The sequence below is a fragment of the Pempheris klunzingeri genome, chromosome 3, assembly GCF_042242105.1.
Source record: "Pempheris klunzingeri isolate RE-2024b chromosome 3, fPemKlu1.hap1, whole genome shotgun sequence".
NCBI lineage: Eukaryota > Metazoa > Chordata > Actinopteri > Acropomatiformes > Pempheridae > Pempheris > Pempheris klunzingeri.
The window spans coordinates 1021512-1047381 of NC_092014.1; the positions used below are offsets into that span (position 1 = coordinate 1021512).

At 47.5% G+C, this 25870-nt stretch overlaps 1 protein-coding gene across 1 annotated transcript; it reads left to right on the top strand.

Annotated features, from left to right (window-relative positions):
• The first annotated feature begins 863 nt into the window (after positions 1–863).
• tp53bp2b (tumor protein p53 binding protein, 2b) lies at positions 864–25870 on the top strand. The gene is made up of 18 exons (XM_070827637.1): positions 864–897; positions 13346–13493; positions 13575–13688; positions 15329–15405; positions 16237–16338; positions 17272–17449; positions 18178–18377; positions 18940–19104; positions 20098–20317; positions 20410–20523; positions 20867–20973; positions 21510–21906; positions 22191–22981; positions 23095–23232; positions 23506–23639; positions 23750–23916; positions 24408–24607; positions 25829–25870. The coding sequence occupies exons 1-18, from the start codon at positions 889–891 to the stop codon at positions 25868–25870; spliced, it is 3303 nt and encodes a 1100-aa protein (XP_070683738.1). The 5' UTR covers positions 864–888.

The following is a 25870-nucleotide window of genomic DNA, read 5'->3' on the forward strand; positions in this document are numbered from 1 at the left end:
ATTCCGTACTGCTTTTTAACCATGTTTCCACCCATATTTATTCTACCATTGTGCTGAATGTACTTTATATGTGCTAAAGGTTTTAAATGGTTTACACACTGGGATTTTGCCAAATCTATCTTTATGTGTGTATATATTATATATATATATATATAATTCTCTTGTGTTTCTACTCTTATTGTTTCTCTTTGTGTGCTTATTTTAGACTTTATGTTTATTATTGTATCGAGCTGGAACAGGCACTCGTTTTTGTGTATCGCTTAAAAATAATAGAAGAAATAGATCAGCACTTGGAGGAAAATAAAAGTACTCATTGTTATAGTGTTAATAGTGATGATGATGATGATGATGATGGGCAGTGATTGACAGGTGTGAAGCCAGGCTGCTGCAGGCACAGCTATGAGGCTTTTACTGTGAAGGGTGTTCCCGGAAGTGTCGGCGCGGTGCCGGCGCAGCTCCGGCGGGTGTCCGGTCTGTCAGGCTGCCTGAGCGGCTGTGATCCGAGCTCAGTCCCGGCTGCTCACACGGGTCCCGGAGCTGAGCAGGATTAGGGCCAGCAGGAGGTCAGCAGGAGAGGCTCCTTTGTTCTCCATCCTCTTCCTCATCTTCATCTTCTTCATCACCAGGACCACCGCCGGATCCGCTCCTCCCGCTGCCTCGTGCACGGCTCCTCTGTAAACATCCTGTTTGCTGTTCTCTCCGGAGGGGTCGGACCGGCCGCAGGGCCCGCGGGGCCACCGCAACAGGTAGAGGAGGAGGAGGAGGAGGACATCTGATGAAGACAGGCGGCAGAGGAGGAGGACTAGGAGGAGGAGGAGGGTCTGGTGGACTGGAGGTCTGAAGGGTTTCAGCTGCGGTCTGGATGCGACAGAACGGAAAACTGCCAACATGATGCCGGTGAGTGAAACACACCGCGATAATCAGTCACAAGCCACCAGACTCCATTGACAAAACCAGTGATTTTACCTCGCTGAACACGGGAGTTGCTGGTCTGCTGCTGCCTCCATCAGTTCGTGTGTTTCTGTTACTGTGTGTCACACAAATGTTGTGTTGAATCCGAATTAAGCGTTTTAAAACACCAAAGTCACACAATAACACAAAGAAACTAGCTGATCAAGGCAGCAGTAGAACAACAACTCCTGTGTAAAATCGCTGTTTTTGTGAATGGAGTCTGGTGTGTGTGCAGAGAACGATATAACGGCTGTTTGTGGTTAAACCAAAAGGATCTTCCAGGTCTCTCTCTGTAGGGATCCTTTCCATGATGCTGTCAGACCACGAATGTCTCTACAATATGTTGTTGCTGTAGCGACAGTTCACAAATGAAGTCATTTATCAGAAACTGTGTTGTGATATTTGACTGGAGCCTCCTGCCGTTCTTTTAAGTCACGTTAACGCTTTCTAATGTATCCAGAATAATGAGAACAAGTCTTACATTTCTTTGGGTGGATGACAACTGTCTGATGAATCTGGAGCTGATTTTGTTTTTAACCACAAACAGCAGTTATATCACTCTCTTCAAATCCACCAGACTTCATTGACAAAAACAGGGATTCTGCCATCGCAGGAACACAGGAGCTGCTGGTCTGCCGCTGCCTGGATCAGTTGGCTTGTTGGTGTTAATGTGTGTTACACATATTTTAAACACCAAAGTCACACAATAACACAGACACACTACCTGATGGAGGCAGCAGCTCCTGTGTCCTGTTCTCTAAAATCCCTGTTTTAGTGAATGTAGTCTGGTGTGTGTGCAGACAGCGATATAACGGCTGTTTGTGGTTAAAATACAACAAATCAGCTCCAGATTCACAGATAGTTCTCCGTTAATGGGCAACATGTGCTAATGCATAGGCTCTGCTCTTCTAATGATGATCTAAGCTGTTTATTCCCTCACTGAATGAGAGCTGCAGTGATTAATCGAGTATTTATGATCTGATAAAAAAGCTTGAAAAGTAAATCAGACGATTCTTGGATTTTCAAAATAGCCTCTGATAGATTTTTTTGTCGATCAGGTAATTGGTTCATCGATCGTTTCAGCTCTAGACTGATCAATGATTAATGGAACTTGACCACAGTGACAATAATAAGAATAATTAAGTGATATTTAAGGTAAAAAATCACCTCACTGTAGTTTTTATCAGACAAAAAGGAGGAAATTCAGCATCTGATGGGGACTATTTCCAGCGGCGGATGAATCCACATTTGGTGGGCCAGTGTGTGTGTGTTCATGGAGCAGCGGAGAGGCTCTGTGATGTGTCTGTTTTTGCAGTTTAGGAGTCGTGGTGGTGGTTTCGTAGTGGCTCAGTGGTCACTGTGGATGTCACATGACCTTGTGGTCGACGCCGCCGCTGGTTCGAGTCCAGCCGGTGACCTTCGCTGCAGGTCATCTGTTGTTTGGCTCTGCGATGTGGAACCAGACCAGGTTTTGGTACCAGCAGTGAGCCGGACTCATTTTAAGACAGATGCTGTTTGAATAACCGACGTTGGAAAGACTGTTTTAGACGACCACCGTTCAGTCTGCTCTGGTAGTAAGAGGGGGGGGTCTAATCCTGGGTGAGGTTAGGTTTAGGAAAAGATGGTTTAGTTTAAGATATCGAGTCAAATACGAACCTGAAATTCAGGCTACATTAAACACACAATATCTTCTTTCCAACCTAACTGAACCAAACTGCCAGTGAAAATGATAACAACAATAACTGCCAGTGGTGTGAACCGCCGGTCAAACCTGAAACATTTAAAGGGAAGTAAAAGTTTTTAATGTGTGATCGGTGATCTTCCTCCTGCGTGTTAAAGGATGAATGAGGAGGAGGAGCAGGAGGAAGGTGTGTTTGAGGAAGCTGAGAGCTCAGGGAGGAATCATGGAGCCGAACTTCTCTGTTTTCAGACCCGGGTGACGCTCGCTGCCTGATATCATGACGCCCTTTAAACGGCAGCGCAGCCCCGATCATTAAACCTCGTCCTCAGCATCCTGCAGCTCAGCCCTGCTGCCTGGTTACCGTTGCCACAGTGACCAGAAACACACACACACACACACACACACACACACACAGTGTTCAAGGTCACATGGGAACAGTATTATTTTAGTATTCCTGCGGCGATGAGGAACTGAAGCGGGGAAGTTGTAACCTTCATGTTCATTCACGGTTTCAGCCTCAAAACCAGAGACAAGAAACGGGCGTTGGTCGCGTTTGTGAGGCTGACGGTCGCTACCGGCGACGGGCAGAGCGCTTCTCTGTTTCTAGTGGAGCATCTCAGGATGCTTTCACACCTCAGCACTGTGTGTGTGTGTGTGTGTGTGTGTGTGTGTGTGTGTGTGTGTGTGTGTGTGTGTGTGTGTGTGTGTGTGTGTGTGTGTGTGTGTGTGTGTGTGTGTGTGTGTGTGTGTGTTTCACACTGCTGATGCTGTGGAAGCTGTCAGTCAAGCTCTGCTGTGTCTCGGTCATTTTACTGAACAAGATGCACCATTTTTGTCCCGTTTTTACCTTTTCGTGGGTGTTGGTGATGCAGGATGGCGTCCTCACTGCGGTCCCATAAAACAGACCCAGGAGCTGCTGCTGCCTCCTTCAGTCAGTTCAGACGTTTACTAAGCCTGTGTTACAGGATACAAACCACTCATTTAGGCTTCATTTCCTTTTGTCTGGTCACCATGAGGCTGCCAGTCATAAACCAATAGGAACGCGGCCCTGATGGTGTACAGCTTAGCACGATGCTAACGTTTAGCATGTCCATGATGATGAGAGTTTACAGGAGAAGCTGTTTTACTGACTGCTGTCGGCGACCTCTTGGAAAGTTTGTCTACAGCCCACAGTCATTAGATTCATTAGAGCCAATCAGTGACCAGGAAACGCATGTGAATGATCCTAAAATAAGACGGATAACGTCCAGCGAACCGGCCAACCAGGCCTGAAGCTTCAGTTATTCACATTATTACTCAGCTTCTTCCCAAAGAAACCAGTAACCTGATTCAAAATACTGACTAAAAAATCATTTTGAAGCTTCTGCCATCAGAAGTGAGCTTCCACAGAGCAGGCGGCCAATCAGAGAGCGGTCCTGGTTTCACAGCTCGGTGTCAACAACAGTTCAGCCGAGGCCTCCTGTGTGTGTGTGTGTGTGTGTGTGTGTGTGTGTGTGTGTGTGTGTGTGTGTGTGAGAGAGGGACTCGTTAATCCAATATTGGTGTGTCACGTGACGCTGTTGACCATATGGCTGCAGCCGTCCACGCCGCCCACCACACACACATTTGGGATGTGACCTGCGGCGTGCCAGCTGCCGCCACGTTTCCCCGACACTCCACTTTGAATTAGAGTCAGTACTTCAGACCCCGTTAAATCAGCGTCTCAGCTCACGGCCGGTGTCGCTGGATGTGGTCAGTCAAAGTGTTGAAACAAAAAGTTTCAAGAATAAAACAGCTGATGACAAAAATAAAGGTTTAAACTGTCTGATGAAAGAACCAAGTGGAGGTCATGAGTCTGACCAGATGTTCCACATCAGCTGTCAGGTTGGGGTTTTTTGGTAGTTTTGGGGCGGCTGTGGTCGGGAGGTCGTCCAGTAAACTACGGCAAGCCGAAAGTGCCAAATATCATCACTTTTCATGCTCTGTTTGCTAAAAAAAAGTGCTTGAAAAACGATGTTCTGGTGATTAAACGTCGCTTTATACACCGTAAATCAAACCACCGACCCCGTGATCAGTACGGCAAGCAGAACGTGCCAATCGTCACCTGTTGCTAAAAACAAAAACGCAGTTAAAAAAGCAGCATTCAAATTGTCAGGACGCCATTTTTTACACCCTGTAGTGTAAACGGCTCTAAATGTTAAAACATGGTTGGACAGAACAGGAAAAGGGTTTGGTAGTCTGTGGCAGGTCAAACCACCGACCCTGTGATCAGTACGGCTCTTCAAACTGTATTTGCTAAAGAAAACACTGTAAAAAGCAGCTGTCAAACTATCCTTGAGTGACGGTATTTGGCCCTTTCTGCTTGCCGTACCAACCACGGGGTTCGAGTGTGTTTCCATGGACACCACTCACTCTGACACAAGAGAGGATCTCTGGGATTTAACATCATTTAAAAAGTTAGTTCCGGCTGACCCGGCGCTGACGGGATTAGGATGCGGCTCCGTGTCGGCGAGTCCTCCTTGTTTTGAGGAAGAAGCTGTGTTGACGTCTTTCGAAGCAGCTGATGGATCGTTCGTGTCCTCCCTCGCTGCAGAGGGGGGTCGTGGGCCGGCCGGCGGTATTAAACGGCGTGATGCTGCGCTAATTCCTGGCAGGATTAAGAGCTGCAGCCTCAGGAGTTTAACGAGGCCTCGGCCTGCTGACAGACAGACAGACAGGCAGACAGACAGACAGACTCAGACATCCGCCCTCTGTTCATAATGAGAGTTTGTCTTAAAGGGTCAGTCCACCAATTTTTATGGCTTTATCCGTGAAGTGAGAGCCTGGTTACTCTTCTCATTCAGCACCTCCAGTCCCAGTAAAATCCACATGAGATGAAGGACCTTTCATTTCTGCTCCGTCGCACATCTGATTACAGTCTGCTGGAAAACACCAGCAGAAGAAGAAGAGCAGCAATTAATGTTAAGGTAACAATCAAACTGTCTGGACGTCACTTTTTGCAGCGTGAAAAGCAGGAAAACCTGGAGCTCTGATACCGACCAATCAGAGGACGCTTCTTTATACAGACTGATACCGACCAATCAGAGGACGCTTCTTTACAGACTGATACCGACCAATCAGAGGACGCTTCTTTATAGACTGATACCGACCAATCAGAGGACGCTTCTTTATAGACTGATACCGACCAATCAGAGGACGCTTCTTTATACAGACTGATACCGACCAATCAGAGGACGCTTCTTTATACAGACTGATACCGACCAATCAGAGGACGCTTCTTTACACAGACTGATACCGACCAATCAGAGGATGCTTCTTTATACAGACTGATACCGACCAATCAGAGGACACTTCTTTATAGACTGATACCGACCAATCAGAGGACGCTTCTTTATACAGACTGATACCGACCAATCAGAGGACACTTCTTTATAGACTGATACCGACCAATCAGAGGACACTTCTTTATAGACTGATACCGACCAATCAGAGGACACTTCTTTATAGACTGATACCGACCAATCAGAGGACGCTTCTTTATAGACTGATACCGACCAATCAGAGGACGCTTCTTTATAGACTGATACCGACCAATCAGAGGACGCTTCTTTACACGGACTGATACCGACCAATCAGAGGACGCTTCTTTACAGACTGATACCGACCAATCAGAGGACGCTTCTTTATACAGACTGATACCGACCAATCAGAGGACGCTTCTTTATAGACTGATACCGACCAATAAGAGGACGCTTCTTTATAGACTGATACCGACCAATCAGAGGACGCTTCTTTACACGGACTGATACCGACCAATCAGAGGACGCTTCTTTATACAGACTGATACCGACCAATCAGAGGACGCTTCTTTATACAGACTGATACCGACCAATCAGAGGACGCTTCTTTATAGACTGATACCGACCAATAAGAGGACGCTTCTTTATAGACTGATACCGACCAATCAGAGGACGCTTCTTTACACGGACTGATACCGACCAATCAGAGGACGCTTCTTTATACAGACTGATACCGACCAATCAGAGGATGCTTCTTTACAGACTGATACCGACCAATCAGAGGACGCTTCTTTATACAGACTGATACCGACCAATCAGAGGACGCTTCTTTATACAGACTGATACCGACCAATCAGAGGACGCTTCTTTACACAGACTGATACCGACCAATCAGAGGACGCTTCTTTACACGGACTGATACCGACCAATCAGAGGACGCTTCTTTACAGACTGATACCGACCAATCAGAGGACGCTTCTTTACACAGACTGATACCGACCAATCAGAGGACGCTTCTTTATAGACTGATACCGACCAATCAGAGGACGCTTCTTTACAGACTGATACCGACCAATCAGAGGACGCTTCTTTACACGGACTGATACCGACCAATCAGAGGACGCTTCTTTACACGGACTGATACCGACCAATCAGAGGACGCTTCTTTACAGACTGATACCGACCAATCAGAGGACGCTTCTTTACACAGACTGATACCGACCAATCAGAGGACGCTTCTTTATAGACTGATACCGACCAATCAGAGGACGCTTCTTTATAGACTGATACCGACCAATCAGAGCACGCTTCTTTACACGGACTGATACCGACCAATCAGAGGACGCTTCTTTATACAGACTGATACCGACCAATCAGAGGACGCTTCTTTACACGGACTGATACCGACCGATCAGAGGACGCTTCTTTACACGGACTGATACCGACCGATCAGAGGACGCTTCTTTATACAGACTGATACCGACCAATCAGAGGACGCTTCTTTATACAGACTGATACCGACCAATCAGAGGACGCTTCTTTATACAGACTGATACCGACCAATCAGAGGACGCTTCTTTATACAGACTGATACCGACCAATCAGAGGACGCTTCTTTATACAGACTGATACCGACCGATCAGAGGACGCTTCTTTATACAGACTGATACCGACCAATCAGAGGACGCTTCTTTATAGACTGATACCGACCAATCAGAGGACACTTCTTTATACGGACTGATACCGACCAATCAGAGGACGCTTCTTTATAGACTGATACCGACCAATCAGAGGACGCTTCTTTATAGACTGATACCGACCAATCAGAGGACGCTTCTTTATAGACTGATACCGACCAATCAGAGGACGCTTCTTTATACGGACTGATACCGACCAATCAGAGGACGCTTCTTTATACGGACTGATACCGACCAATCAGAGGACGCTTCTTTATAGACTGATACCGACCAATCAGAGGACGCTTCTTTATAGACTGATACCGACCAATCAGAGGACGCTTCTTTATAGACTGATACCGACCAATCAGAGGACGCTTCTTTATACAGACTGATACCGACCAATCAGAGGACGCTTCTTTATACAGACTGATACCGACCAATCAGAGGACGCTTCTTTATACGGACTGATACCGACCAATCAGAGGACGCTTCTTTATACGGACTGATACCGACCAATCAGAGGACGCTTCTTTATACGGACTGATACCGACCAATCAGAGGACGCTTCTTTATAGACTGATACCGACCAATCAGAGGACGCTTCTTTATACGGACTGATACCGACCAATCAGAGGACGCTTCTTTATACAGACTGATACCGACCAATCAGAGGACGCTTCTTTACAGACTGATACCGACCAATCAGAGGACGCTTCTTTATAGACTGATACCGACCAATCAGAGGACGCTTCTTTATAGACTGATACCGACCAATCAGAGGACGCTTCTTTATACAGGCTGATACCGACCAATCAGAGGACGCTTCTTTATACAGGCTGATACCGACCAATCAGAGGACGCTTCTTTATACAGACTGATACCGACCAATCAGAGGACGCTTCTTTACAGACTGACACCGACCAATCAGAGGACGCTTCTTTATACAGGCTGATACCGACCAATCAGAGGACGCTTCTTTATACAGGCTGATACCGACCAATCAGAGGACGCTTCTTTATAGACTGATACCGACCAATCAGAGGACGCTTCTTTATAGACTGATACCGACCAATCAGAGGACGCTTCTTTACAGACTGATACCGACCAATCAGAGGACGCTTCTTTATACAGACTGATACCGACCAATCAGAGGACGCTTCTTTATAGACTGATACCGACCAATCAGAGGACGCTTCTTTACAGACTGATGCCGACCAATCAGAGGACGCTTCTTTACAGACTGATACCGACCAATCAGAGGACACTTCTTTACAGACTGATACCGACCAATCAGAGGAAGCTTCTTTACAGACTGATACCGACCAATCAGAGGACGCTTCTTTATACAGACTGATACCGACCAATCAGAGGACGCTTCTTTATAGACTGATACCGACCAATCAGAGGACGCTTCTTTACAGACTGATGCCGACCAATCAGAGGACGCTTCTTTATACAGACTGATACCGACCAATCAGAGGACGCTTCTTTATACAGACTGATACCGACCAATCAGAGGACGCTTCTTTACACAGACTGATACCGACCAATCAGAGGACGCTTCTTTATACAGACTGATACCGACCAATCAGAGGACGCTTCTTTATACAGACTGATACCGACCAATCAGAGGACGCTTCTTTATACAGGCTGATACCGACCAATCAGAGGACGCTTCTTTATACAGGCTGATACCGACCAATCAGAGGACGCTTCTTTACAGACTGATACCGACCAATCAGAGGACGCTTCTTTATACAGGCTGATACCGACCAATCAGAGGACGCTTCTTTATAGACTGATACCGACCAATCAGAGGACACTTCTTTATACGGACTGATACCGACCAATCAGAGGACGCTTCTTTATAGACTGATACCGACCAATCAGAGGACGCTTCTTTATAGACTGATACCGACCAATCAGAGGACGCTTCTTTACAGACTGATACCGACCAATCAGAGGACGCTTCTTTACAGACTGATACCGACCAATCAGAGGACGCTTCTTTATACAGACTGATACCGACCAATCAGAGGACGCTTCTTTATAGACTGATACCGACCAATCAGAGGACGCTTCTTTATAGACTGATACCGACCAATCAGAGGACACTTCTTTATAGACTGATACCGACCAATCAGAGGATGCTTCTTTATAGACTGATACCGACCAATCAGAGGACGCTTCTTTATACAGACTGATACCGACCAATCAGAGGACGCTTCTTTACAGACTGATCCTCACAGCTTCGTAGCTTTGAATAACACCTCTTAGTGCACAGTTAGCACATTAGCATGCAGCTAACTTTGAGCACTATAACATCTCAACATCGGACTTTAAAATGTCCACACTCGATGTGATGTTTGATGTTTTCTGAATAAAACTCCTCCAGCTGCTTCACTAGAACATCAGACCTGAGACCATGAGTCCTCTGTGTCTGGGACACTGTTGAGTGTCGCATGTAAACTGTGATTAATCTTGCTTCAGTCTGAACACAGTCTGAACGGACCTGATAGACGTGGGCTCAGCGGGTCCTGGTTCTGGTCCTCCCGTCCATACCCCACTTAGTTTTGCCTCAGACACCTTCAGTCTGCGCTCAGGGCACATGAGCTTCTATAACCAGCCTCGCTGACGACAGGAGGTCTCACTCCACCCCCCCGCTGTCGTCCTGAGGGACAGACAGCCTCTCCTCTCCGGGCTCTGATTGGCCGCAGTCGACCTCAGTTTGGTGACTGACGGCAGCGACCCACTTCATCGGTGTGAACCTGAAGGAAGGAAGTGCTCCAGTTTCCCTCCAGAGCTGAATGTAGGACAGACTAATTCATCTCTGCTGCTGAGTTTCTGTGGGGATTTTCTAGTTTTCAGTGAAGGACACTAAAGGATTCCTTGATTACTTACAGTTTCTTTTGATGAGAACATTGGTTTAAGAATAACTAAAGTATTCGTAACCTTGAGCTGATTTTGTCCATAATCTGTCTAAATGACTGATTTAGGTACAAAAAGTGTTGGAATTGGTCCCCTCAGCCGTCAAAGTAGGTCCACTAAAAGAGCTTGTTTGATCCACTGACAGGCTCAGAGTGTTATTCTAAGTGTGTGACAGCATCATGGAAAGGATCCCTACAGAGAGAGACCTGGAAGATCCTTTTGGTTTAACCACAAACAGCACACACACCAGACTACATTCACTAAAACAGGGATTTTAGAGAACAGGACACAGGAGCTGCTGCCTCCATCAGTTGTTTTGTCGGTGTTACTGTGTGACTGTGGTGACTTAAAGGGTTCATTGGGTTCAATTATTCAAAGGGTTCAATTATTTTCACTGGTTAACAATGCTGTCAGACTGACCTTTCTGACCGGGAACTAACACAGTTCCTTCTTTCTCTTCACAAGTCACAAGACTCCATTGAGAAAAACAGTCATTTTACCTCAAAGAACACAATGGTTGCTGGTGTAGCTGCTGTGACTTTGGTGCTTTAACGTGTTAGTTTGAATCGGAAATAACTGTTTAAAACACCAAAGTCACACAACAACACATACAAACTAACCGATGGAGGCAGCAGCAGAGCAGAAAAACCTCTGTGTTCTGTGAGCTAAAATGACTGTTTTTGTCAATGAAGTCTGGTGGCTTGAGAGAGAGAGAGAGAGAGAGAGAGAGGTCTGTCTGATGCAACATAAAGCAGCGAAAATATTCTTTAAATATGATGCTGATTTTTTCAGTTGGGCCTTTTTAGGAGGCTGAAATCTGTTTTCCAATGAGCACTAGAAAAAACAGTAAGCAGGCTCAAAGGGGGGGTGTTGAGTTGCTTCCTGGGGGGGTCGCTCTACTGTTCTCTCGTCCCTTTGGTGTCGGCCGTCCTGCCGACTGCTCTGTTGGCTCCACAGAAAGCGTCTGTGTGGTTTCGTGCTGAAAAGAAAACAGTTTGTTTTTTTGGGGGGGGGGGGCTGCACATGGAAGCAGCTCAGAGACAGAATGAGGACAGAGGAGGAGGAGGAGGAGGAGGAGGAGGAGGAGGAGGAGGAGGAGGAGGAGGAGGAGGAGCTGAATGCACAAACACTCGGCGTCAGTGTAGATGACCCTGAGGGACGCCTGCGGTCGGGTCAGGAAACAGATTTGATGTGGGCTCCAGCTCAGAGGATCAGAGGGACTTCAGGAGCTCCTGCTGTGTGACTGCAGCTTCTCCCCCAGACTTTCCTCCCACCTCAGAACGCCTGCATGTAAACGATGCTGCAGGTCAAAGACGGCAGCTCATTTCTCACAGCTGGCGGCTGAAACCAGCTCAGGACCGCCGAACACACGTGAAGCTCAGTACCACCAGGATGAACAGAGACCGGGAGGCTCTGAGCGCCGCCTCTGTGCAGGTTGGCGGGCCGTGGGAGGCCGTCTGGCTCCGGGCCCAACAGCAGATACCCTGCTGGAGTAACAGATGGCCCAGTGCATCATGGGAGTTACAGTATGCCCACAAATATCTGTTTTAGTCTTAAATAGCACAGGAAGCTGCCATGAAAGTGCAGAAGGCCGGTTCTGTTTTTAGTCTTCACTTCACGCTGTGCTTTAACCATCAGCAGTCTGTTAAAGGACCTGCCCATGTTTTAAAGGCACAGGACACTCAAAACCCTGAGCTAACCAGCAGGTTTTCATTGTGTGCCGTCAGCTGGTGGAAATGTCCTTTGTTTGGTTCCTCCTGTGATTTACTGTCACTGGTCTAAGTAGTGCTGCACTATTTAACGTGAAACATGCACACCTGGAGGATTTTTCATCCTTAAACGTTCACAGATTTATTCCAATTAAAGAAATACTGAGTTTATAAATACTGAAAATAACCCACGAGCACAGAGGACGTGACCTCAGCGCTCAGCGGCAGCTACTGATGTTGGAAACGCTCCAACAGACATTCACTCTGACGTTATCCACCGGAATTAAAGGAGCACTCTGCTGTTTCTAACCCTGGGTCCTCTGTGTCCTGATCCTGGTGTCTGAGTGACTGGTAGGTAGTAAAAGTGTTGGAACTGGTCCAGTAGATCACCTCAGCCAGCAGCCACCAAACGGGCTGCAATGAAAACAGTAATTTCCCCTCACAGAACACAGAAGTGGCTGTTTGGTTGTTATTGTGTGTTCCACAAATAGTGTGTTGAGTCCAAATGAACCCTCTAAAACACCAAAGAAAGGATCCCTACAGAGAGAGACCTGGAAGATCCTTTTGGTTTAACCACAAACAGCACACACACCAGACTACATTCACTAAAACAGGGATTTTAGAGAACAGGACACAGGAGCTGCTGCTCTGCTGCTGCCTCCATCAGTTGTTTTGTTGGTGTTACTGTGTGACTGTGGTGACTTAAAGGGTTTATTGGGATCCAACACTATATTTGTGTTACACACAATAACACAAACAAACGAACAGATGGAGGCAGCAGCAGAGCAGCAGCTCCTGTGTCCTGTTCTCTAAAATCCCTGTTTTAGTGAATGTAGTCTGGTGTGTGTGCTGTTTGTGGTTAAACCAAAAGGATCTTCCAGGTCTCTCTCTGTAGGGATCCTTTCCATGATGCTGTCACACACTTAGAATAACACTCTGAGCCTGTCAGTGGATCAAACAAGCTCTTTTAGTGGACCTACTGTGACCAGGTGATCTCCTGGACCAGCTCCAGTCATTTAGACAGGAGCACATGTAAAAATAGGGCCCAGGTTCAACAGTACTGGAGTCATCCTGTACTATCACCCCACCCTGATGGTCCCCGGTCTGTCCCGTTTGTAGATGTTCCTCACCGTGTACCTCAGCAACAACGACCAGCACTTCAGCGAGGTGCCCATCATGCCGGAGACGCTGTGCAGAGATGTGGTGGAGCTCTGCAAGGAGCCCGGAGAGACGGACTGCTACCTGGCCGAGATGTGGAGAGGCTCAGGTGAGACTTCTGTCATCATGCTGACAAATGTTCTTTTCCCCACGATCCCTAAATAACGGCGCTCTGCTTTCCACCAACCAGAGCGTGTCGTCGGGGAAGGAGAGCGGATGTTGGAGGCGTTGCAGCGATGGGGGCAGCAGAGGGGGGAGGTGCGTTACCTCCTGCGTCACCAGAGAGCTCCAGGACGGGAGTCAGGTAAGGAACGGCGCCCCCACCACTGGGGAGGGTCCGACATATTTCAAGATTCAAGATGTGTGTGTGATCATTAGCACAGAAAACCAGACAGTCAGACTGTACGATGAAATCCTCACTGTGCAGGTTCCCCTTTCACCAAACAAGTCCAATCTAAGCAAGTTATAACAGTCTAAGATTAAAACACAGGGTCTAAATAAACACACCACTTTGGTGGAGTAAAGTGATTTTGCTGAACTAATCTTCATTCAGTATGAAGAGTGCTCGTCAGGAGGTGGGATCGTCATGGAGAGAGCAAACTACGAAGACGTAAACCGACAAACACTTGAATCGAACTGCAGCGGCTCACAGTAATCCAGTTGTTTTTCATGCTGCAGAGCTACAAGGGAGGAGGTTCAGCTGTAACTACAGGAGACGACTAACTGTAATCAGCTTATGACTCCACGGTCGAGTGCAGCTGCTGGACTCTGGGGGGGTTTTCGATGGATTCGATGTGATTAATTTTGTTTTTCTGTCCTAAAAACAAGGAAATCCCCTCTGAGGTCTGAACAGATCCCGTCCAAGTTTTGCTCTTTTTTCTTTAACCTGATTAAAGTCCTGAACCACCAACATGTTCGTCCGTCTCCCAGCACCTTCAGCGTTCATGGAAACGTTACAGATGAACAGGAGGTTGTGTTAAATGACTCGTCCCTCACAGCCAGACGGGCTGAATGTGAACACGTTTCTTACCAAAGGTTTTCAGCATCACTGACCAACGGTTCGTTCTGTTTTTGTTGAGCTGGAGGATTTTCACTGGTTTATTCAGCCAGTGATTTAACAGGGTTAACGTCTCTGGGGGACATGAACAGGTACAACTGTGTGTCATCAGCGTAATTATGACAAAATAAGCTGTTTACGCCTGAAGTTGGTGCGAATGTCATTAGTTTTGCAGGTAAACAAAGAGAATGATGGTAGCAGAGCCAGAGGATTAGTCAGAGATTATATTCAGATCCACCAGACTCCATTTACAAAAACAGTCATTTTACATCGCAAAGCACCAAAGTTGCTGATCTACCTCTGCTCCAATCATTTAGTTCGTTTGTGTTATTTTGTCTAACACGAATATTGTGTTGGATCTGAACCCAGCAGCTCCTGTGATCTGTTCTCTAAAATCCCTGTTTTAGTGAATGTAGTCTGGTGTGTGTGCTGTTTGTGGTTAAACCAAAAGGATCTTCCAGGTCTCTCTCTGTAGGGATCCTTTCCATGATGCTGTCACACACTTAGAATAACACTCTGAGCCCGTCAGTGGATAAATCAGTGGACCTACTTGCAGCCACAGTTTGTCACCTGTTTCGACCCATTCCAAACATTTTTGTACCTACTAGTCATTTTGAACCCAAAATATGTCAGAAATAGGCCTAAAGGGTTTAAAAATAATCCTTTAACGTGTGAATGTGAATCTAAAATCCCTTTGATTGGTCACAATGACAAGTGCAAAGTACTACTTAACTAGTTTACTTAACTACTATTACAACTTACTTAACTACCATACTTGATCTTTTTCCAGGACAAAGTTAACCATGTGTTTGTTACCATGTGTTGTTGGACCAACATCCACACTAACACGTCACATCAGCATCAACATCTACTGTGTTCTTGTCCAGGTGGGTCGAGAGCTGCAGACCAGGTGATGAAGAGGAACCAGGCGAAGGCTTCTGTGGAGAGATGTCTGGAGAACGGGGTGAGAGTCACATCAGCAGATATCAGCGTCAGGGAGCATTTAGCCTAGCTTAGCCTAGCTTAGCATGAAGACAGGAAGCAGCTGCTAGCCCAGCTTCAACACCTCCAAGTCTGTCCGATTCAAAGACCGTAGAAAGAAGCAGTCTGAACAGTGAAGCCTTAAAGCTGCTTCCTCTCTAGTGTCCAGCAGGGGGCGACTCCACTGGCTCCAAACAGAAGTCTGATTGGATGGAAGTCAATGAGGAAATGAGGAGACTTCTCTCCTGATTTATCAGCTCAGTGAACAGTTTCTGCTCTCAGTCTCTAGTTTACTGTCTTCTTCAGTTCATTTAGTCAGTGATGGTCCATTTAGAGGAAGATACACCAGGAAGAGGGGGAGGACTTTAGGGCGGGGCTACCTGCTCACTGACCAATCAGAGGACGTCTTTGTAGAATGGTCATTACTTCTGGCTCCTAAAAACCAAAATGGTGACGCCTGTAAAGCAGCGGCCCACAAACCACCGGGGACGTCACCGTGACAACGATCATTTCTGTTCCCGTCTGCGTGGAAACGAGATATCTGGTGGTTCTAGCAGAACCACCAGATGGGTTGGTGACCAGCTGCTTAGTTAGCAGGTTACTGCTGTGATGTGTGTGAAGGCTGCTGTGCATCTCCGGTTTGTTCCTGATGGTTTGAAGGTGAACTCTGACTGTGTGTGTGTGTGTGTGTGTGTGTGTGTGTGTGTGTGTGTGTGTGTGTGTGTGTGTGTGTGTGTGTGTGTGTGTGTGTGTGTGTGTGTGTGTGTGTGTGTGTGTGTGTGTGTGTGTGTGTGTGTGTGTGTGTGTGTGTCAGATCTCAGCTCCTCGTCTGGACGTGACGCTCAGCGATCTGCAGGATCTGGCGGCCCGGCAGCAGCAGCAGATCAACGCCCAGCAGCAGCTGCTGGCCTCCAAGGTACGACGGCCGTGACCCCCCCACAAAGGTTTTATGGCAGCGAGATGTTGAAGTTCAAGTTGAAATTTATGACGAATTCATGAGTCTCAACTATTTTAATTAGTTATATTAAGACGTGTGTTAATTTTCAGCTGTTATCAGATATCAGCTGTGAGCAGGTTTCACTATTTGTTTTATAATTGTGCAAAAATCATCAAATGAGAATTAATAAATTCTAAAACAAACCTTTTGTGGGAAAGATGTCCACTACAAGGGACGTGCTGCAAACAATAAATAACACTTTTGATTTAAAAAACTCTGTGACATCACATCCAAATGACTTAAATAATGTAAAAAAATCTAAATAATAAAACCTTTTCCTCTTCTGGTCACTACTTTACAGTCTTCTTCAGTTCATTTAGTAAATTATGGTCCATTTAGAGGAAGATACACCAGGAAGAGGGGGGGGGCTTTAGGGCGGGGCTACCTGCTCACTGACCAATCAGAGGAGGGTCCTGTCTAAACCTGACCAATCAGACATGGAGGTCTTCGTGGAATCAACATCACTTCTGGTTCTGAAACCAAGATGGCGACGCCCAAAATCCAAACTTTAGATTATATGAAATTATTTGTAAACGTATATATTTTCTGTTAGTATCACCAGCGGTCAGCGGCAGGTTGGTTAGGTTTAGAAACCTAAACTACTTGGGTAGGTTTCGGAAAAGGTGACGGTTTGGGTTAAATATAAAAGGCAGGTACATGAAACACTGGATATCCTCTTTCCTTCCTCAATTTGACCAAACGATGGAATAAAAAAGCCTTAAATTGAATTCAGTGTAGACGTCTTGTGTATGAATCGGTGTGTCTGACCCTGGACGGGCTCTGCAGCTGCACCCCGACCTGAACTCAGCTGGTCCGGACTGACGGTCTGACTGACGGTCTGACTGTTTGCAGGAGCAGCGGCTGCGGTACCTGAAGCTGCAGGATCAGCGGCAGCAGCAGACGGAGGTTTCTGAACAGGAGCGACTGCTGCAGCTCAGAGAGAACGCTCACAACCAGGAGGCCAAGCTGCGACGGGTCCGGGCCCTCAGGGGCCAGGTGGAGCAGAAACGCCTCAGCAACAGCAAACTGGGTGAGTGTGACGGCCGGACAGACCGTGTCTGTATTTGAACGACCACTCGAAGCACTTTTCATCACGTCCTCATTCACACATCATTCAGTCAGGAGGGATCGAAGATGGAGGCGACTCTTCTTTCACACGTTCACACACTGAAGCTGCTTCAGGAGCAGGTTGGGCTTCAGTGTACGACCTGAATTTACACGACGGTCTGAGTGAATACTCATTACTGATTGGCTGCATGGCGCCTGTGTCTTCTTTTCTTTAATTATACATATAAAAAACATCATGATTTGCAAGTGAATGTGAAGGGGAATTACCTAAAAACCCTCCAGGCAGCATGTTACAGGAGGTAAATCTAGTGACATAGAATATACGATTTAAATGCATCTATAAGAAAGTTAAAAAAACAGAAAACAAAGATGTTAAAAAAACAAAGTTAGTTACAGCTTTTGAAAAACTTTGGTTGCAAAACACATGAAAGTTACTTATTACTTTATATATCTGTTTTATCTTTCTGCATATTTTTAACGTTGACTACAAGTACGCACTGTTGAATTAGATTTTTTTTTTTCAATAAAGATGAATAAAGAGCGTTTTCACACACATGTAGTGAAAGGTGGAGAAACAGAGGGAGGACGGAGGGTCTGTGGACACACAATTATATTTAAAAGATATTAAAAAAGGACATTTAGCAGATCAGGTCCCCTTAAAGACGCCCTCTGATGGTTTGGTGTTGGCAGTGGAGGAGATCGAGCAGATGACCGGGCTGTTCCAGCAGAAGCAGAGGGAGCTGCTGGTCGCCGTGTCGCGGGTGGAGGAGCTGAGCGACCAGCTGGAGGCGCTGAGGAGCAACAGGCTGGAGCCTCCTCTTCCTCCTCTTCCTCATCACCACAACACCTCCTCTGCAGCCGAGCTGGAGCGCCTTTACAAAGAGCTGCAGGTGAGAGCTCAGCGGATAAAACAGAACTGCATCGTCTGCATAGAGGTGGACACGACTTGAGGGCCGACTCGATGTGTATTGCGATTTTCAAATATTGCGACTCGATATTACCGCTTATTACGATTTTTGGTTTTAGGATGAATCATAATTGAATCACACACTTGTAGAAAACACCATGCCACGCCAGCTTGTCTGACTTTATTCTCTGTGCTGCAGAGAAAAGTGTATGTTCACAACAGAAGGAAGAAAAAGGTTACGATAAGATAAACTTTGTTAATCCTGCATCGAGTAAATTCACTTGTCACAGCAGCTGAATAGTGAGAAGACAATATGACATGAATAAACTATGAACATAAATAAGAATATGCTATATATATATCCAGATAGACCCATGGATTGTTGAGTTGCACATGATGATGAATAACATGGGTGTGGATTTATTACGTTAAGAATAAATAAATCAGGTAAAACCTATATTTTAAGGCTGTAATAAGCTCGTCTGTCCAGACAGTGCTGTGTGAATACAGTTGAGTTGAGTTCCCAGTTGTCCCCTGACCTCCAGCTGAGGAACAAGCTGAACCAGGACCAGAGCAGCCGGCTGCAGCAGCAGAGAGACGGCCTGAACAAGAGGAACCTGGAGGTGGCGGCGATGGACCGGCGGCTGGCCGAGCTCCGGCAGCGGCTCTGGAAGAAGAAGGCCGCCCTGCAGCAGAAGGAGAACCTGCCGGTGAGCGAGCACAACCCAAAATAAAACAGAATAGAATAGAAAGCCTTTATTATCATTGTATAACGTACAATAAGATTTAAAGTGCAGTAGCAGACAGTGGAATATATTCTGCTTCCAACACAAACGGTCACAACCATCTTTGTTTTTTCAATTGTTTCTTAATGTCTTGAAATGAAATTAAATAGATGATAAAGTGAAAAAAACCCTAAATAATTAGGAACGAACAGATAAAACCAAAAATAACAAACAAAATCAGTTAGATTTCCTGTTTTTCTGTCGAACTGGAAAAGTTGTAACTGTTATTAACCCTTTATGACCCAGCATAGAAGAAGTCCGCCAGAGCGTATCTTTAGTATCTGTAGTGCCATTTTCTGGAGCATTTTAATTTGCTATACATCAATACAACCCTTATATGCCAAATTCTAATAATATGTACAGACTGACTAAATAAATTGCTAAAAAGTTTTTTTACACATATTTTACAGAAATGTCATAGCTGTAGGAAGCGCTGTGAACACTCCCGGTCTGGATTATAACGTTTTTGTTGTGTGCTTTATACTGGAACACATTAGTGGGAGGAAACGGCGCTCTGGGACACGTTGAATGTGTGATATGAAAGTGTGACTCCTCTGGTTTTATTTGCAGAAAGAATTATCGCTCTGTCTTATTTGGTTGCATTGAAAAATAGATACGCTAATGTGATCGCGGGCGCTCGTGTCGGGACTAAAGAGTTATTCTCGTTAATTTACTGTAATTCAACATGACAGATACGTCTCAGTTTTTAGTGGCTCCGTCACATCATCACACCTCCTGTTTACTTTACTATCAGCCTGTTAGCTTAGCACAAAGTCAGGATAATGACATAGCTAGCTGAAAGTAACGGACAAACATCTATATCATCTATATCATCTATAATCCTGTTCCATGTGAAACATTTTTAAGTGGGAACTCGAGATTTGACAAAAGCTGGATTATATTTTCCGTTCCCTGCAGGTGGCTTCAGACGGAGGCGGCCCTCAGCACGCCGTGGGCTCCAGAGTGGCGGCGGTGGGGCCATACATCCAGTCGTCCTCCTCAACGAGCTCCCAGGGGCCCCCGGTGCCGGCCCGCAAGGAGGTTCTAGTGAAACCGGCGTACCCGGACGGCACCGCCACCCTGCCCATGCCCGACTCGTCCCTGAAGCCGCCGCCCAGACCCGCCAAGCCAGCCTCAGGTACCGCACAGGAAGTTACTCCCACAGCTCCAGCGGAGAGAAAAAGCCTCATCTGGACCAACATGGATCTTTGGTTTCTCTGCTCTTTGCAGGTTTCACCACATCAAAAGTAACCAAACTGTCTGACTGGAGCGGCCCGTTCTCTGAATGTCCCGGAGGTTACAGCCACGCCTCCACGCTGCCCCGAATGTCAGGCCTCAGCTCAGGTCAGTGAGGGCGCCGTCTCCTCTCTGCGGGTCGTCTGAGACGCTTTGCATATGTGTGTTAGTCCTGCGTGAATGCGGCTCCACGTCCATCAGCCGGACTCAGGTGTTCTGCTGCAGGTCCCAGGAGCAGGTTTAAAGCTTTTAAACCAGTAACGATAGCATTTAGCTTCAGGCTAACGTCTTCCCTGGACTCCAGCAGCTCCCTCTTTAGTGGTCCCACAGTTTGAGTGCTGTTAATAAAGTATTATTTTATCATTTTAAAAACCAGAAGAGAAGTAAAGCAGCTTTTTGTGTCACTGTCAATGATGATGATGATGATGATGATGATTTTCCCCTCCTGTAGGTGGTAAGACCCTCACGGACCAGAAGGGCATCTCCGGGTCTGACATCCCGCCCCCCATCCCCTCACGGACCAATCACATCACAGAGAACCTGCTCAGGGACAATCAGGTAACACTTTAAACTTCCTGTTCGCTGATCTTCAGTGAGAATTATTGGATTGGACCGAATTGATGGATGTTAATGTTACGTCAGTGTTGTTTTTGACCGACCGTTAAATGTAGAAAGTCGAGTTTCCACTGATAACTTAACAGTAAACTGCTAATAAGGATTCAGGGTTTTGTAAAAGAACAATAATTAAGAGAAAGTGTGGTGTCATGTTTAGCTGTTGATTTCTTACTTTTGTTATTTTACAACAAAGTCAAAAAGCCACCAGGAGCGTCTGTGCTGTGTTGTGTCCGCCAGACCTGATGGCGTCTGCTCTAGTTAACCACAACAAAGTTAACAACAAAGGAGGAGTCTGGTGGGATTTTGTGGTAACCTTTGGAAAGCCAGAAGGGATGACTCATTAAATTATTTTGTCCCCCCTCCAGTTAGTGGAGGGCTAACAGGAAGTGTGGTTGGTAACCGGGGTTTTTTTTGTGGTAACATTTGGTTGTTTCCACTGAGAGTGACGCTCTTTTGTTTCTCTTGTGTTTCACCTTCAGGCCTCGAGTAAAGGTCTGTCCAAGATGGCGGCGCCTCCTCCACTTCCCAGTAAGCCCAAATCGCTCTCCTCATCCGGCCCACCGGCCTTCTCCAAGCCCCCCTTCAGCACCGGGACCTTCCCTGGTAAGGTGCGGCCGGTCGGGGGCCACCTCAGGGCTCCGGGGGTCCTTCCCAGCCACAGCAACACCCTCCCTCTGCCCAACAAGCAGGAGAGTCCGCCGGCCGCCGCCGTCCGGCCTTACACCCCCGACCTCTCGGAGGCCCCCCCACCCGTGCTGAGGAAGCCTCAGAGTTCGTCGGCCTCGTCCATCTACTCCATGTACACCCAGCAGGCCACACCGGGGAAGGGCTACCAGCCGAGCGGCCAGGGCACGCTGCCCCGCAGTCAGCCCAGAGGTGACGCCCCCCCACAGCTATTTTCATTATTGATCAACCTGCTGATAATTCTCTTGAATTGATTTGTTAGTAAAATGTCAAAAAATAGACAAAATAGTCTCAGTTATAGTTTTAACTGAAGTCATTGAATCCATCATCAAAATAGTTCAGAGCAAATATCAAGTAGTTTTTTTTCTTGAAATAAACATCCCTAGTTTCTACAGACGACTTCCCAGATGGTTCAGTGTGTAAAAACCATCCAGGGAAAGTATCTTAAACCTGAAACTGTCTGTGCCTCCTCACAGTCTACGGGAAACCAGTCCTCTCATCCAGCGGCGGCCAGCAGACCGTCTCCTCAGACGGCGGCATCGTGGTTTCTGGGTCTTGTGTGTCCGACGGGAGCGAGGTTGACAACAGCTGCCTGGGTAGCGCCGAAGTTGTCGGAGGAGAGACGGCAGAACGCGCCACCCCGCGACCGCTCAGCCCCACCAAGCTCCTCCCCTTCCTGTCCAACCCTCACAGGAACCCCAGCGACGCCGACCTGGAGGCCCTGCGCCGCCGGCTGCACCACGCCCCGCGGCCCCTGAAGAAACGCAGCTCCATCACAGAGCCCGAGGGCCCGGCCGGACCCAACATCCAGAAGCTTCTCTATCAGAAAACCACTCTGGCTGCCATGGAAACCATCCCCATGGAGACGGTCGGCCCAGCAGGGACGTACGTCCAGTCCGGGGTCCACGAGGACGGGACGGGCGGTGTCGATTTAACGTCCGCGATCGACGACAACAGCGGCGCTGGCTTGAACCATCCGCTCGCCGAGAGCCCAGTGGACCACCTGACCCCGCCCCCTCTGCCCCCCCGCTCACCCATCCCCGACCCCGCCTCCTGCCACTCCTTGCCCCCCCCTCTGGAGGACAAAGAGGAGGAGGAGGAGGAGGAAGAGTTGTGTCCGTCCGCCTCGGCCCCCCAGGACTACTTTGCAGAGGAGTTCCCCCCCTACCCGCCCCCACCTTACCCCACCTGTGGCGAGGTGGAGCAAGGAGACGATGTCACAAACTTGCAGCCGCCGGAGGTGACGGGACAGGTGACAGCGCCCCCGGTGAGCATCAGCAGGACAACAATCGATAGAGCTGATTGATATTTAAAGGTCACTTCGCCTACATGAGAAAAACCTTCGTTGTTTCCTTGTTCTCCGTCTGTCCCGTCTCTCAGGGCAAGAGGACGATCCTCCGAAGATCTGGCTCGGAGCGGATCAACCACAGCAGGCGGGTCAAGTTCAACCCTCTGGCCCTGCTGCTGGACTCGTCTCTGGAGGGCGAGTACGACCTCGTCCAGAGGGTCATCTACGAAGTGAGTCTGGTCTGAACTCTGTAGATCCACCAGAAGAGGGCCGCTGATTTAAAGCCTCCAGTTTGGCATTTTCAAAATCACCATCTTGTTTTCGGTGTTTTTCCCTGCCTCTGATTGGTTAGGTTTAGGCATAACCCTCCTCTGATTGGTTAATGAGCCCCCCCCCTTCCTGGTGTATCATTTTCTCATTGACTTCCATCCATGCAGACATTAGAGAAAGGCAGATACTTCCAGCTTGATTCCTGGTTAAATGAAAACCTCTGCGTCCTGCAGGTGGACGACCCCAGCATGCCGAACGACGAGGGCATCACCGCGCTGCACAACGCCGTCTGCGCCGGCCACACCGAGATCGTCAAGTTCCTGGTGCAGTTCGGCGTCAACGCCAACGCTGCCGACAGCGACGGCTGGTGAGTTTGATTCACGGAAGCTTGACATCACGGTCCACTCCGACCCCCACAGCGCCATTTTCCGTCAGTCACGAGCATAACACCGGACAAACCTCTCCTCTTGTCTCCAGGACTCCCCTCCACTGCGCCGCATCCTGCAACAACGTTCAGGTGTGTAAGTTCCTGGTGGAGTCGGGGGCGGCGGTGTTCGCCACCACCTACAGCGACATGCAGACAGCGGCCGACAAATGTGAGGAGATGGAGGAAGGCTACGCCCAGTGCTCCCAGTTCCTCTACGGTAGGATCCTCAGAGCAGTTGTATGTCCAGGCGGGAGAGATCCCTGTTTGGGGTTTGGGAATCCTTCGCTAAGGTTCAGAGGTCAATGGGGAGGTTCAGTGATCCTCTGATGGGAGTTTGGAGGTCGTTGGAGTCCAGGAAGATCAAAAGGTGGCTCTAGAGCACAAGCTAGTGAAGTTTGGAAGAAATTAAAGGGGTTCCAGGGTATTTTAAGAAGTTCAGTGATTCCCTGAGTGGGTTCTTTGGGGAATTTTAAGGGAGCATACTGCAAATCCAGGGTTCTTAAAGGTGGTCGGCAGAGCCTTAAGTGGATTTTAGGAATCTGGAATAGGCTAAAGGGGGTTTGAGGAGCTTCCATCAGTTCTATTGTGAAAGATGAGCAGTTTTTCGAGGATTTATTGAAACGTTTTAGGGGATGTTTGAGGTGCTTACATGGATTACCACAAGCTGCTTTTCTAAATGACTGGTCCTCCCTGTTTGTGTCCTGGCAGGCGTTCAGGAGAAGATGGGCGTGATGAACCGTGGCGTGGTGTACGCCTTGTGGGACTACGAGCCCCAGAGCGACGACGAGCTTGGCTTCAGCGAGGGCGACTGCATGACGGTGCTGAGACGGGAGGACGACGTGGAGACGGAGTGGTGGTGGGCGAGATGTGGTGACCGTGAGGGCTACATCCCCCGCAACCTGCTGGGGGTGAGCTGACCGCGCCGGGTTTACCTTCTAACTGCTGAGTGAGCTTCTGAGCTAAGGGCACAAAGGACACCACGTTGGTCCAGTAGGTTTTACCTTTGTGCTTTAGGTCCCCCACAGGTAGGAACTAACTGAGGTGTTTCTGGAGGAGGAGCACAAATAGTTATTGATCACACGCTAGGCTGGGCCACACCATGCTAGGCCGTGCTATGCTAATGGTCCAGCACGGGACAGCAAGTACACAAACAACACAGAACAGCAAAGGTACGTTAAAGGTGTTCATTAACGAGCTAAACTAACACAGATAGAGGCTGCCATGTGGATCTGTGCTCCGCTCCACACACCTCGTCGGCAGCGAGAGCACAAAATAAATTCCCTCTTAGGAAAAAATAACGTTTGTTGTTGTATTGGTCAGTTTTTAAAGGGGTCACAGACATTCGGCCACCATTTTAAGCTGGTCAGCGGTTAATAATCAGGGTCCAGTGGTGGAGTGGTGCTACGAGCCCGTCTGCAGCCACTCGGTGGATTCACGTCCAGGCCGAGATGCTACCAGAGCTGCTGACATCTTCAACAAATGTTTTTACACGGAAAGCGTCTGGATTTGGAGGCTTCTTCTCATCAGCAGCTAAAACAGCAAAATAAGTTATTTTCAGTTGAAGCGCCTTCGATCAGTGGATCCGTTTGTGGGGTGACGAGAATAAACGAGGGAGGTTTTGTTCAGGGTCACAGCAACACGTGATCATAATTTCTCACTATTTTTCTCGGGTGTTCCTTGGAAATAAATGTCATTTTATATTTTCTGCTCTCATCCGTATGATTTTTTAAACATAGCCCTGTTTCATTTATACGTTTTTGTTTCCAGAGACATTTCCATGGAAGAACTGATAAAATCAAAATCATTTAAAACCCATATCAATATTAATTTGTTTATTTTAGAAACGTCACTGTGTTGGTAAAGGTTACACCGACCAGCTCTTTGCCCACTTCCTTTTCCAGAAACTGTCCAAAGACGTTACAGTTTCAGGGAGATGATTTGGAGACTGTTCAAATAAAGTGGTAAAGTTAGCGTCATGGCTACGCTAAAGGACGATTCAGTGTGACGTCCGGCTCAAAGGGGACCTGAACCGTCAGCCCTTAAAAATCCTGTCGCAAGAAGTTTCGTTATTTCAAATGCCGTCTTCGTGGTGTTTTTAACGAGAAACTGTCCTCCCTTTTGTTTCCCAGCTGTATCTGAGGATCAAGCAGCGGCAGAGGAGCCTGGCTTAA